Raw genomic sequence first — 13,825 nt, 5'->3', positions numbered from 1 at the left:
CATCCATCCATCCATCCATCCATCCATCCATCATATCCTGGGTACCTATACAAGAACTCCTGGTGCTTTGTCTTATTTACAAAGCCTAACATCATAAGCACAAAGTAGGCACTTAAAGAAACATGGGTAGGTCAAAGACAGCACTTGTGAACTTTTAACTTTAAGATCTCTAGTGGGAAAAACTATTTCTAATTTTTCTGTTGAAATTACCAAGATAAACACAACGATCTCGCAAAAGCTTCCTCATAGTTAATCCATTTTCTGTAGTCTACGCTAATGTCATCTCTTGTCACCTCCCTCTTGAGTGAAACGGGAAGGAACCATGCCAGTCGGCAGTGAATGAAGTGACGCTCTGGAACCCAGACTAAGTTGTTTATTAAGTACGTTCTGTGAGTCGAGGAGAGAGATTTTTGGCAAATAAATAAATAAATACTCGAACAACCGGAGGTCTCGGGGCGCAGGAGGTCAGAAAGAGGGAGCGGAGTCTTTGCATAGTTCTAAATGAACAAGAGGTGGCAGCAATAGGCAGCGTGGATTCTCAGCGGAAAGGCAGCACTTGCAGAAACAGGGGACAGAGGCTTTGAGGAAGAGGAGAAGGTGAGAAGGTGACTACCTATTTCTTTGTCACAGACTGTGGCGTGGAACATTCGTCCTCTCTACCAGTGGGGGCAAGATGTGGCCTCTTACATAATCTGCCTGGGCATCCCGTACCCTGTCATGCCCGCCTGGGAGGCACCCTTGTTGCTGCCCATCTGCAGGCCTATGACGTTCTGTCCCTGGCGAAGCTGCTCCTCTGAAAATCCTCTCCGGTTCTGCTGGGCTTTCCTGGATGGAAAGAGTGAGATGGACTTATGCCATGTGATAGTTCCAAATCCTTCTCAAGATATGGTTACACAGTTTCTAGGTGAGGCAATCAAACACACCAGCAGACTCTTCCTCAGCCTACAGCTCTACCATGAGCTATGACTCACCATGAGCTATGGCCTACCCTGAGCTGTGGTCTACTGAGTTGTGGCTCACCATGAGCTATGGCTTATCCTGACCTGTGGCTGACAGGTACATACAAGTTTCCTATCCGTTAGGAACCAAGATGATTCTTAGAATTTCTAGAAAAAAAAGAAAAAAGAAAGAAAGGAAGGAAGAAAGAAAGAAAGAAAGAAAGAAAGAAAGAAAGAAAGAAAGAAAGAAGAAAGAAAGAAAGAAAGGAAGGAAGGAAGAAAGAAAGAAAGAAAGAAAGAAAGAAAGAAAGAAAGAAAGAAAGAAAGAAAGAAAGAAAGAAAGAAAGAAAGAAAGAAAGAAAGGAGAACCCATAGCTGCCCCTCTGGAAAACTCAGTCTCAGCTTCTCTCTTTCCCTTCATCTTCCTCTTTAGGCCACCCCTGTCTTTACCTCCTCACCCTCTCAGGTACCTCCACTCACAAAACTAACTTATTTTACAAAACATGTTATGAGTCCCATTCCACCCTTCCCACATAGGACCAAAGATTAATCTCTGTTTTGCTGCCCAGTCAATCTAGGAGTTTTCAAGGAGCAATTTAGGCTGCCATATTTTGATGAAGAGCTGGATTGCAAATAAATTTAGATTTGTAGCCATATAGGCCATGGTGAATCATCAGTAATTCTGAGACTAAGACCAGGATTTCAATATATTTCTAGGAGGAATTTAGGTCAAGGTCATCTAAAGGACATAGGCTAGCTCCTCTTATACTTCTCCAGGATGAAAAAAAGGATTAGGAAAATGAATAAAACGAATTACCAGGTAGCAGCTACAAGCATCCCTTTCACCTGCCATCAAACCTCTCAGTTTGCACAACTCTGTCTCTGTTCTCACTGCCAAAAAGATCACTTCAGGAAAAGGTCCTGAAAGGCCCTTTCAGTAGACTGAAATAATCATGTAATTTATCACCCAGATCAGGACACTTTCGAGAGTCAAAGAGGGAGCTATTAGTCAACCTGCCGGGTAACACTTAGAAACTGCGATGGTACTTGGCAAAGGGACGTATTTAATCTTTATTAGGTGCATCAAAGAGAATTAAAAAGATAAAAGGAGGGAAGGAACAAGGGAGAGGGGCGAGCTAGGAGCTAACTGGAACACCCAAGCACCTCGGCCCCGGGTGGATGGTAGCTAGAATGGCAGCATCAGTCTTCCTTGCCCAGTGGGCCCTGTTGTGGGGCCGGAAGTGTTTGCTTCTTGGTAGACAAACAGTGTCTGGTAGCTCTGGGTGTCTCTCTGCGGGAGGCAGGAAGGGACTTACCTGTGAAACCAGGAGGGTTCTCCCCGGTAGCAGCCATCATCCTTGGTGACTGCCACGCTGCCTAGGGCCATCAGAGTCCTCTGCACAGCTGCCATGTCCTTCCCTGGAACCCAACGAAGAGAGGAAAGTCAAGTGTGTCAGGGCCAGGGATGTTGGAAGGAGATGATGTTTCTACACCCGAGAAGAGCTCTAGAGGAGGCTATGGATGACCACGAGCTAGGGAGAAGTACTAAATAACACTTCCCAGAGTGGCTCTGACATAAAACCCACCCCAATCCTGTCAACTATTGTATTTACACAAGAAGGCCCTTTCTAATTCCTTCAAGTGCATGTATAATAAACACTCGAAACATTTGCAGCTCACATACAGATCCACCCCTGGCCTTGGGCCTGGCCTTCACGGCTTCAGTAAGCTATGTGATCTGATCAGGAGGTCCTGGGTGATGGCCTGCAGGAGAGCACTTTCCTCATGAGTGGACAGAGAAGGGAAAACTGCGGATAAATTGGTTGCTTACAGTAATTCTGCTCCAGACCCCAGGGGGCTCCTCTCTTTTACTTTATCTGGGTTAGCAGGGTCTAAAATCATCCACGTTCATCAAATTGAGTATGCACTCGGTGCTCTGGTCCACAGGCAAATGGAGAAAGAAATCAACACAAAGAGCACTCAAGACACAAGTGACAGCCCTCTATTATGCGATGCATGAAAGGAACTAATGGAGACAATAAATCACTGGCCCATGTGTGAGAGAGAACAGAGCCGGGGAGGGGGGAAAGGGGTAGTCTCACATAAGGAGTGGGGACGTGGTCTCAGGATTGCCCATAGAGAAGCCAGCTGAGGCTTCAAGTCAGCCAGCTCCTTCCGTCCTCTCTCCTTCTTCCTTTCAGATGACTGGCAAGTCTCAAGCTAGAGAAGGTGCTCCCCATGTAGGTGGGCTGCAACTTGGAATGAGAACAAAGGTCTGCACAAAGCAGGAATAAAGATTGCAGATGTGAAAAGGCACGGAGTTAAAAAAAAAGAGAGAGAGAGAGAGGATCTTGGGGGCCTGAGGAAGGGAAGGGCAAATAATCAAAGGCTCTTATCCGAGACCCAGTGAGCCATCTGTGATCTCCTTGGTCTGCTTCCTGCCGCTCAGCCACTGGGGAATACCGAGTTACAGGGGAAAGGCAGGCGGAGTGAGAGAAGGGAGTGGGAACTGTAATGAAGTCAACAATTATGGCCATGAGCAAGTCCTGCTCAGGATGTTCCTGTATTTCAAGGAGAGAGGCAAGAGTCTCCTTCCCTTGTATGGTTTCCCCCGTCCACACCTCCGACACTCACTACAGGGTAATTGCCTGGAGTCTGAGGCCTGTGAGGATGCCTGATAGGTACAGGGAGGAAATTCTGTCAGTGGGGACTCTCTTAGACTCAACTACTGGGGTGGTGGTGAATGGAGTAATAGTTTAAAGGGGAAGGCTACAAAAATACTAAGAATTTGGAGAGAAGAAATGCTGAGATGGCTATTAGGAAAACTTTTCTCTCTCATAGATGAAATGCCTTTTTGTAATTGTCACCGTATAATAGGCTGTTTTAAAAGATACACCTGTAGTCATAACGTTCTGGAAAGAGATGTGGCTGGGTGTACTCATAAACAGCAAAGCTATTAAGGAGAGCCTAGAACAAAATGAGTAAGTACAGGAAGTATAAGCTAGAATCTGCCAATCAGCTCAGCTCTTACACACATCAGTAGGAACATAGTTCTGAGAGTTGGAAGGACTCAGTCTGACATGCACAGGACCTGGGACAATGTGGAAGGGCACTCAGCAAGTCAGCCATCGACATTAGATGAGCAATAGGTGGAACACAAACTCTGTCCCATCACGATGTGTGTTTCCTTTCCACGTAGCTGGCTAAGGTGCACATATATAAACTCAGAAAGAACTGAGCCACAGGCAAGGGTTAGAGATCCAGGAACCTAGAAACATAAAACCAACACCACCCACCCTCTTCTCAGTACAGGGGTCAAGGAAGTGAGCGTAGGCCTGAGCTAGACACATCTAAGGGAAGGAGGCATTTTTTCACAAGAACAAACTAGAAAGTTTTTTTTTTTAAAAAAAGAAGCATGCAAAGCAAAAGATTTAATGTAAATTATGGGCTAGCTCTTTTATCAAGTGAGATCTTAGCATTATAAAGTGGAGGTTACTCCTCCCCATCTGTAGACAGCAAAACTAATTCAAGGGGATTTGCTAACTAACACCCTCGGAGTCACCCAACAAGTAAACCCAAGTCCAGCTCTAGCTCCTGTTGGACTGAATTCAAACTCCACAGTAGGTACACTCCACTTCACTACTATTCCCCATGCTCCTTCCTTTTGTGAAATGAGTGGGGAACCATGTTCCTGGGCTGGAACCAGTGATCAGAGGTAACCGAAGGGATCAGGCCATCAGTAACACAGGGAACCCAAATCTGGGCTTTGAGCCTGGGTACCATAGGATTAAGGACACCAATCCCCAAATGGTCATAAACCACTGGATATTTTTGTCTGGAATAATTTTGCTATGAAAAAAAATGGAGTCTATATGCTGACTTGTTACTTACCAAGATTCTAAATAATTCAATGACTAGAAATCTTCTGTCTTAGCCAGTGCACAGCTAGTCCATTTTATTGTGTTACGTTTTCTAGTGAGTAGTGTTAGATGGAAGGGGCAGGTGGCAGGAATTGGGGTCCCTCATAGAACCCAATTTCTGTCCAGGGGGGGGTCAAACATGTAAATGTGTCAAGAGACAGCAAGGTCACAGAAAGTCTGTACAGAGTGCTGGGTATAAAACAACAAAAGCTAAACTGCTGTTCCAAAGCCAAGTGTAATATCTGCCTTCTTAGGAAGCTTTCAGAAGGATGCAAGTGCAAAAAACTGTCATGTCCAGCTTGCTCCAGAGTGCATTCCCATGCTTTGTTATTTATTTAAGGAAGTGGGCACAGGGGGGATGTCTCTCCAAATGTAGTGTATGAATGTTGAATACTAAAGCCTTTTTTTCCATGAGAAGTTGACTTGGAAAGTCCCAAGAATTCACATTACAATAAGCCCAGTAAATAATACACAGGTGACTCAAACCATCAGTCCGAGAAACACAGGCTTTATCTGGTGACTACAGCACTAGCCTGACCATCACAATAGCCTAAGCACCTTAAATATTCAGATTCTGGGGCAATCTCCCAAGACAATCCTTTCGTGGTCAGATGGACATGTAAGCCTCATTCTAATTTTTTTTAAAGATTTATTTATTATGTATACAGTGTTCTGCCTGCATGGCAGAAGAGGGTGCCAGATCTCATTACAGATGGTTGTGAGCCACCATGTGGTTGCTGGGAATTGAACTCAGGACCTCTGGAAGAACAGCCAGTGCTCTTAACCGCTGAGCCATCTCTCCAGCCCCGCCTCATTCTAAATTTTTGGTTTTATTTTTTTAACATCATAGTATCTGACAAGTACTAAGAATTACATAAAATCTGTTAAGCAATAATACCTCCCTTCAGAGACATCTTCCACAAAGTCAAAGGAGTAAAACCTATCATTAGAAGTACTTTGATCCAAGCTGGAAGTTTGCCTGCTTAGAATCACTTCGATTCCTGAAAGCCATCCTGGACACCTTGGCAAATGCTTACGACTCTTCCAGTCAGCTTGATTACTTCCACTCAATAACATTCTCCCAACAAAATAAAGAAATACAGTCCTAAAAGACAGACTATCCAGATTTGTTAATTTTCCACATGCAAGCATAGTGTGAAGAAGACAGTCCCAGTAATGATGTAAGAATCTGCCACTGGCCATGAGAAGCAAAGTGACCCAGGAAGACAGAAAGCTTGCACCAATAGGCTGTCTGGGTTCTTCTGTTTCTTTATCATGAGAAGTTAATATCAGACTTGAGGCTTTAAAGCCTCCCAAGTGTCACAGTTCCCACTGTGTTCTGTATTATCACAAAATAATAGCACCTCAAAATAGCCATAAACCCCAAACTACTAATCTATAAGCCTTGGGGAATGAAGCCTGGAGTTCTGCCTTGTAATGGCCCAACTCAGTGCTTATAAAGTTTGAGTGTTACATAAAGATACTCTAATGAGGAATTTATTCTCTTAAATTTACATTCAAGATATCTTACACATGGAATTTATTCTCTTAAATTTACATTTAAGAAATCCTAAGCATGTCTTACATGGGTCTACATCAGGTCCTGTGTGTATATACATCAGGTCCTGTGTGTAGATACTAGCTTAGTGTTTTTATGGGACTCCTGAGTGTGAGAGCAAGTGGGTCCTGACTCTTATACCTGCTCTTGGGACTCTTTTCCTCCTGTTGGGTTGCCATGTCCAACTAAGATATGAAAGTTTTTGCTTCATCTTACTATGTTTGGTTATCTCTTAGATGCCTGTTTGTCTCTAATGAGAGACAGAAAGGGAGTGGATCCAGAGGTGAGGGAAAGTGGGCAAGAACTGGGAAGAGTGAAGGGAGGGGAAACTATAATCAGGATATATTGTTCAAGAAAAGAATGTATTTTCAATAAAAAAAAGAAAGAAGAAAAAAACAAATGAGAAGAAAAAGGGAGGAATAAAGGCAATGTGGAAGTCACTTGAGTTGGAAAGGTGAGGTTTGGCACTCTTTTCTATTTCTGTTTTTAACACTAAATGTCAGTCTTATCTGAAACAAGCTAAATTTGTTTCAGAACTGCTATTTATTAGTCTCTACCAGTCTATCCACCTGGTAACTCTTAGAAACTGATTTTTAATATATACATCACAGAGAAAACAAGCTGTGAATGAAAAATCATTTCCCGTCTCCCTGAGAAAATACCGATACAGTCCAGGGAGAAATGTCAGAAGGTAGGCTGAGTTTTCTCTCTGGATTTTATGGGTTTTTGTTGCTTCTATTCTGACCAGCAGGAAGAGATACTGTAAGGTAGTTGTTCTCAAAGCGGGGCTCCCCGTTGAGCAGAGGCAGACAATTGCCAGCAGCCCTTTCAAGTGAATGCAGCCAAGGATGCTGCACTGGAAAAGGAAGGTGGAGGAGTGGGCGTGTGTGGTATCTCAGGTCAGTGCGGGGACCTTGCAGTGTCCCCCAAAACCATCTCAGGCTAGGTGAACTGTGTCTTCAGCTTCTGCTGTTGAGGAAAAGCACACGTAGTGACACCTCCTGAGACAGTACATGTGAACCTTCCAGGCTCTACCCTTCCGTGTGAACAACACCTCCCCGACTCCCATCATCAGGAGAAAAAACAGCCAACACAAAACCATGCATCCGTTATCCTCCATCAGTGCTGTTGAGAAGAATGATCAAGTTGATTGCTCTTTGGGTATTGTCTGCTCTGACATTTTAGAATTCTTAACATTCGACACTAAGTGGTTCTACAAATAGGCCCCAAAGGTCACTGCTGATGAGCTTATAGTAGCAGAAGAAAAGTCAACATGTATTAGGCAAATAGGAATCATAGCATGCTAGAGACTTAACGTGTTTGTTCCATACGATACCTCTAGGGGATGGGGGTGCTAGACCAATACACAGAAGAGAGCCAAGACTCTTGGCAGCTGAACACTTTAAACAGAGTCACACAGCTCGGGTGCATTGGAAGAAGGACTTCAACATATCTACTCTAAAACCCATGCTACTTTCATTCTACTGAGGTCTCCTGGGTCTGAAATTGACAATGCGATACATCATAGGGAAAGATGACAGATTCAATGACTACTAAGTGAAAAAGTCAATAAAGTAACCTGCACAAATGGTCATCCAGGCGATCCTATCAGCTTGTAAGTGTGGTTATTAATCATCTCTTATAAATCCATCTTTTAAAGAGGAATCGATGACTCCCCAGTCCCCGCCCTTCCTATTAGTCCCAGAAAGGGGAGGCCAGTGGCAATACTTATACTCCAACTTATCAGGTACCCTCTGAGCATTTCTAACACATCACTTCCTTTGTTCTCTAGATCAACCCCGGTGAAATAGGTTTTATTAGCCCCATTTGACGCAGGAGAAATTCAAAGCTTAGACGTTTGAACTAATAAGCGATAGCACACAGGTGTGGTCCAGGCTGTCTAGCTTCTGAACCCCACCCCACCTCACAGGACAGTCCCATTGCAGTTTTTCTGACCAGACCACAGACCAGCATACTCGCTTTCTCTTGTGTGTTTTTTCTCTCATACACATAGAGACTCGGTGTAACTGTTGCTCCCTTTCTCCGCCTCCCCTTTAGTATTCACAGGAAAGATGCTGCAGACTTGCCCGCACTGTCCTCTCCTCTGAGTCATAGCTGAAACAGCCCCACCCCACCCCTGCCCTTCACAGACATCTGTGCCAAATCTAAAAGGAACCTGCCAGACCATTTACCTTTTCTCCTCATGGAGGAAAGCTTCCCCAGTGCCCTTCTATTCTTTGCCTTTCCCCATCACCAACAATGATGGTCACTCTGGCTTTTCCCCAGGGAAGACTTTGGTAAGTTTGTCTGTAAACTTAAATATCTCCATGATCAAGCTGTCACCTGGGTTTCTTTTTGAAGATGCTTGTGTCCTTATTGGCCCCAGGTCTCTTCCAAACAATGTACCGAAAAGGGGGTTCAAGAATGATGGGTGCTTCTGGTGCCCCACCTATATGAGTAAGTAAAGCTTAAAGAAGAAGGTATTTGGCAAACCTGGGCTCCTGCAGCTTTACTGGTCTGTAACATAGAAGCAGCTTGGAAAGGCACCGGACAACTGTGAGCAAGCAGAGCCATACTTAGGGAACAGGTGCCAAGCAAAGGAAATAGGGTACTGAGAGCAGCCAAGCATAAAGCACCTGCAGAGGAGGAAGAGAAGTGTCTAGGAAAGGCGGGGGAGCGGACCCGCAGCAGCCATAGCCACCACAACTGTGATGCAGGGAATCATGAATTAGCAGGAGTTACTGAAATGTGAGGGCAGGATTGCCACCTTGGTCAGGGCGTAGAATTGTAAATGTGATGAGCTTTGCAAATGGCTAGTCTGATGTCTGCTATCTATGAGACAGAGTGTGTACATCCTCACACAGACATGTCACATAAACACACGCCAACCCTGCACTTTGATTACGGTTTAGTCATCACCCCCATCGTGCATTACAAGCAGCTTCTGCAGAAAGGACCAGAGCCTCACATGCTCGGTCCACGGTCTGTGTCACCAGTGCCGTCCCACCCACTTCTCTGTTCAAAGCAACCTGCTTTCTACTCCTACGCTCCTCGGTATGAGAAACAGTTCCGGCCTGAGCTTCAGACAGGAATCCTGGGAAATATCAAGTCTCTTGTCCATGACATCATCTTCAACCTCAGCCTTCCTTGGGGCTTCCAGCAGGTCATTTGGAAACTCCTAAGTATCTGTTTGCTTGCTGTCAGCTCTCTTGCATATCCCTACCTTTTGTGAAGTTCAGCCAGCCTTTCTGTGAGCTGTCAATCACAGTACCTTTAGAAAGATTCTCCTTCTTTCATTTGAAGTCCTGTCCTTCTGCATGGGGGCAGGAATGGGGCGGGGTACGGAGAATGATAACTTTCATCGTCTGTCTTGCTCTCTTCATCTAGAAGCACTATCATATTCTAGAGCTACATCTCGGGTTGCCCCAGTAACACTTACGCCTCCTGGCTTTCTTCTTTCTCCAGGAGTGTCTAACACACAGGCTAGGGCAGGTGCGCAGAGCATCACATAATCTGCTCACCAGAATTACTGCTCCATCTCTCCCCTTTTGTTTTGAGTATCCCCTCCCAAGTACAAAGCTCCTCTCCATGGTGTTTGGACAAAGGGAGAAAGGAAGTAAAGCTAGCTCTTGAATAACGGAGATGGGAAGGCTCCCTTTAGACCCTACCCCCCCAAGTACCTTCCTCTTACACACTTCCTGCGCTCGGGTGCTCACCAGGGTTTCTCTCGTTTGCTCCAACACTCTATCTCTTGGTTTCACACAGCTTTGACTCATCCTCCTCCATGCTTCTCTGCCTCCCTGGTATCCACAGCTCGTCACTGTAGTGTCTCAGCAGCACACTCAGGGTAGAGATGAAGGAAGCTGAGCCCCCTGGCTAAAGAGCGGTGTGGCCTGTTGAGTAAGGTCTTGTGTTTTGGTGTCAGAGTCTAGGGCGGAATCTCAGGTCTGTGATCTACGAACTCTCTGATGGACACACATAACCAGGTCTCATTATCTGTGCAATGGGGAGGCTGACAACATTTCCTTCATAGTTCCGTGAGAAGAACTGTGTGTCAGTGTCCAGAAAAGCTCTTATCTGGGTGCTGCTAGTGAGGAAGGAAGAATACCAGTGAGGAGAAACTGTATTAATGGTGAAGAATCACCGTAATTTTGACCTGGGAGTCAGGCCAGTGTCCTCGGTGAGGACAGCCATGGAGAACGGGAGGCAGATGTTCATGAGGTCTGGTGGCCTAGCCAGCACTTCAGATATCTGAAGTGATAGAAAATCTAAGTTCAGTCCCCTGGCCTCTCCAGGGTTGAACTACTCACTCAGAGAAGAAGAATGAAATGGGAGCCCTGAGTGAGTGGAGGCTTGAGGTCATTGTGAGGATGGAGGAGGCGATTTTATTTTCTTTATAATTTTCTGGGTAGGATGTCCTCTGCTGGGAATCTATTTTAACCTTTAGAATACTCATGACTCTTGATTAAAGTAGCATTATTCTACTCTCACCGTCAGCAGGCCATTTGGGTCACCACCCAGGAGTCCTGTTGGTTGCACCGTGATGACAGCCAGTGACAATGAGTGTGTCAATCAGCCTGGGCAGTTAGGCAGTCTCTCTGTGCCACAGGCAGGCCTAGTTGTGGCTGTGTGGGCTAACATGTACATTTTCACTAAAAGGGACAGGAAGCCATATGGCTATTGGTCCCTCAAATTCTCCGGCCATACCGTCATTCCACATCATTTTCTCCAATAGTGGCGGATTGCTTAATATGCCCATAGCTACTACGATTCGATCTCGATAGCTTTGCGAGACTTTTCTCACCAAGCCAATTCACAAATGTGAATGAAAAAAAAAAATCATCTGGTCGTCTCCCTGAGCAGAATACCCACCTAGAAGATGCAGTCACTGTTCTCCGGGTAATTGTCTAACAGAAAGATGGTTCTTGCTCAGATTCAATGACAGGGGTGCACAGATGGCTTTGTCTGTGAGCCCCACTGCTGGTGAGTCAGAAGAGCACTCACTCACTCCTGCCGCCCTCCTCTCCCACTAAATGTGATTGTTATGAAAGGTTAACAAGAGGAAAAGACATCCTTGCAGCCAGCCCACTTCTCCTCTGTGGACACCTCTAGTTTGCTGAGGTCCTTGCCATATCCTCGGCACGCGTAGGATGGGACCCCTACCCGTAAAGCGTCACACACAGGAAGGACAACACTGTCCGTGGGGTGACAGCTGAGAATGCACTTGCCCTCCCCCAAGCAGCACAGGGAAGCCCTATGTAAGAGGCTTTTACAAATAGATGATAGAGAAAAGAGGAGGTATGGGACCGGGAGTCCAGGGGAAACAGACCCAAAGACAAAAGGGCTGTTTACCTTCCCATAGATCCACTGTCTGAAAAATGTCAGTGGTCCTGACACCATAGACCTCGGCCGCTTTCAGGAACTGGGAGATTTGCTCCATCTGCTTAAAAGCCATCTTTGACTCTGAGATCTTGGGGATAGGTTCTTGTCCTGGTGGGTATAAACTGTTTATCAGCTTGCACAGGACCTGAAGGGAGCGTGGAGACAGAGAATCAGTGTTTCCCTTCGCAGTAAATGTCACAAGTCAGAAGTGAATGGTGCATCTACACACACACACACACACACACACACACACACACACACACACACACACACACACACGCTCCCACATTAAACACAGAAGAAGACCCCAGGGAACCCATTTGCAGGCTGCAGCGGACCACAATCCTGCAGCTGCCGGAGCTCAATTCCCTCCTTGGGAATGATGCTGGGTGATGAGGACATGATCCCAGATTCTTAATGGAGGATGCATGGGAGGCTCGTGGGGAAATGGGAGGATTCTGACCTGCTCTCTGGGATCTGCTGTCTTCACTAACTCATCCTATATGAGTTTATGATGTGTAAAAGAACGAAGCTGGGTCTTCTCACAGACTCTGAGAAGCCAAGCCTTGGTCTACCCAACACATGGGTGGGATAGCAGTTATGTAACAGTAAATCACAACATGCCAGAAAAGATGGGCTTGCTCGACTCTGCTGAGCTGTCTGTCAGCCTGGAATCCAAACACACACAGCATCTGGGCAGAACTGCACTTATCAAATAAGGATTCCCTTTCCAATCACCGGAACTCATCCGCTTCAGAGACCCTGAGCATCTCCAAGGGGCTCAGCATCCCTGGAGGATGACAAGTTGGCTATCCTGACTCCTTTCCTTTGTTCCACCATGTAACCAGCTGGTTCCCCTGGGGGTAAGAAAAGCCCCAGAAAGGCTGATGCACCAAGAAGGCAGAAGAGATCACACGGCAGCGCTTAGCTCTATTCTCAATGGAAATATCAGTAGGGCTTCAGTGTTGCTTACAGCTCAGCAGGAAAGCTTGATGCTCAGATGGGTGGAGAATCCTTTAAACTAGCTAGGGAATTGTGCAGGGAGCCCTCATCTTACAGCCCTAGAGAAATAAAGACATTCCCATTCCTCCTGGTGAGATCCAGACCTTGGCAACAGAAGATCTCCTGGGGCCTCCCATAGAAAGAAAGGGCCCCAGGAGGGCTTCCCTGCCCACCCCCCCCACGCCCCCCAGCAACCAATATCGCTGCCCAGCTTACCGTCCCGTCCATCAACCATTTCTGAAAATGGGCCCTGCCCGGGGGCGGGTGCTCTATATCTTCAGCACACTGCAGGATGATCCAGTCCACCAGCTTGTTCTCCAGGTCCGCGTCATACTTCTGCTCGATCTTCTCCTGCACCTCTCGGCTTAAGCCATAGCTCGGGCCCCTGTTAGCCATCTCTGGAAGAGAAGAGAGGACACGCGCGGCATCCACACAATAGCAGCCACAGCAGCCCCCGGGCTTCCTGAGAACCCGGCTGGGATGTGGCAGGGAGGCCGAGCCCAGCAGCAGGAAAGCGGGCAGAAAGCCGGGCGTGGTTTAAATCAAGGAGCCAATGAAGCCAATGGGGTTTCACCTACAAATGGGAAAGAAAAGCGCAGACACGCGCCATAGACTCTAGAATAAAGCCCCAGCCGGCCCAGGGGGGCTGGAACCCCCCTCTCAGTCCTGCCTGTCAAGCAGACGGGATGATGTACGCGGACTCACTCGCGAGCCTGAACCCCCAGGCAGTCGGCGTGGGGGTGGGGGTGGGCGACGGTTGCTTGCTCCCGGTCTCAGCAGCACTTTGCGTGAGAGTCCCAGAGCAGGTAATTAACAGGCGGGAGAAAGGATGTCTCGACAATCGGCTGTTGATGGTGCACGGAGCCTGGAAGCGAGGCGCTCTGATTCGATTTTCTCACGGCTGAGGCGGGTCAAACCAGGGCTGTTGCTAAGAGCCCTCCAAAGCCAGCCCTCTCCTTGTCAAGCCAGCCCGCATGCCTCCCGCTGGGAGCCTCTTTCTTCTGCAGCGAAATCCTTTCTCCTCC

General features: G+C 46.7%; 1 protein-coding gene across 1 annotated transcript; it reads right to left on the bottom strand.

The window, feature by feature from the left end:
* Positions 1-353: 353 nt before the first annotated feature.
* On the bottom strand, positions 354-13,497 carry Tagln3 (transgelin 3). Its single transcript, XM_028872060.2, has 4 exons — positions 13,017-13,497; positions 11,769-11,943; positions 2,255-2,357; positions 354-825 (listed from the first exon to the last, which is right to left on the bottom strand). Exons 1-4 carry the CDS (start codon positions 13,194-13,196, stop codon positions 684-686), a joined length of 600 nt encoding a protein of 199 aa, XP_028727893.1. The 5' UTR covers positions 13,197-13,497; the 3' UTR covers positions 354-683.
* Between the last annotated feature and the right edge of the window lie 328 nt (positions 13,498-13,825).

The sequence above is a fragment of the Peromyscus leucopus genome, chromosome 12, assembly GCF_004664715.2.
Source record: "Peromyscus leucopus breed LL Stock chromosome 12, UCI_PerLeu_2.1, whole genome shotgun sequence".
NCBI lineage: Eukaryota > Metazoa > Chordata > Mammalia > Rodentia > Cricetidae > Peromyscus > Peromyscus leucopus.
The sequence above is the reverse complement of the archived record's forward strand: the minus strand, read 5'-3'. Positions and strand labels throughout refer to the sequence as shown.

What these genes read in the sequence shown, in the direction of transcription:
- Tagln3 (XM_028872060.2), bottom strand. Translation starts at nt 13,196, where the DNA reads ATGGCTAACAGGGGCCCGAGCTATGGCTTAAGCCGAGAGGTGCAGGAG. An exon ending in GACAGTGGATCTATGGGAAG is followed by an intron (nt 2,358 to 11,768) that starts GTAAACAGCCCT and finishes GTTGGGTTCCAG; the next exon opens with GGAAGGACATGGCAGCTGTG. An exon ending in GAACCCTCCTGGTTTCACAG is followed by an intron (nt 826 to 2,254) that starts GTAAGTCCCTTC and finishes CTTTCCATCCAG; the next exon opens with GAAAGCCCAGCAGAACCGGA.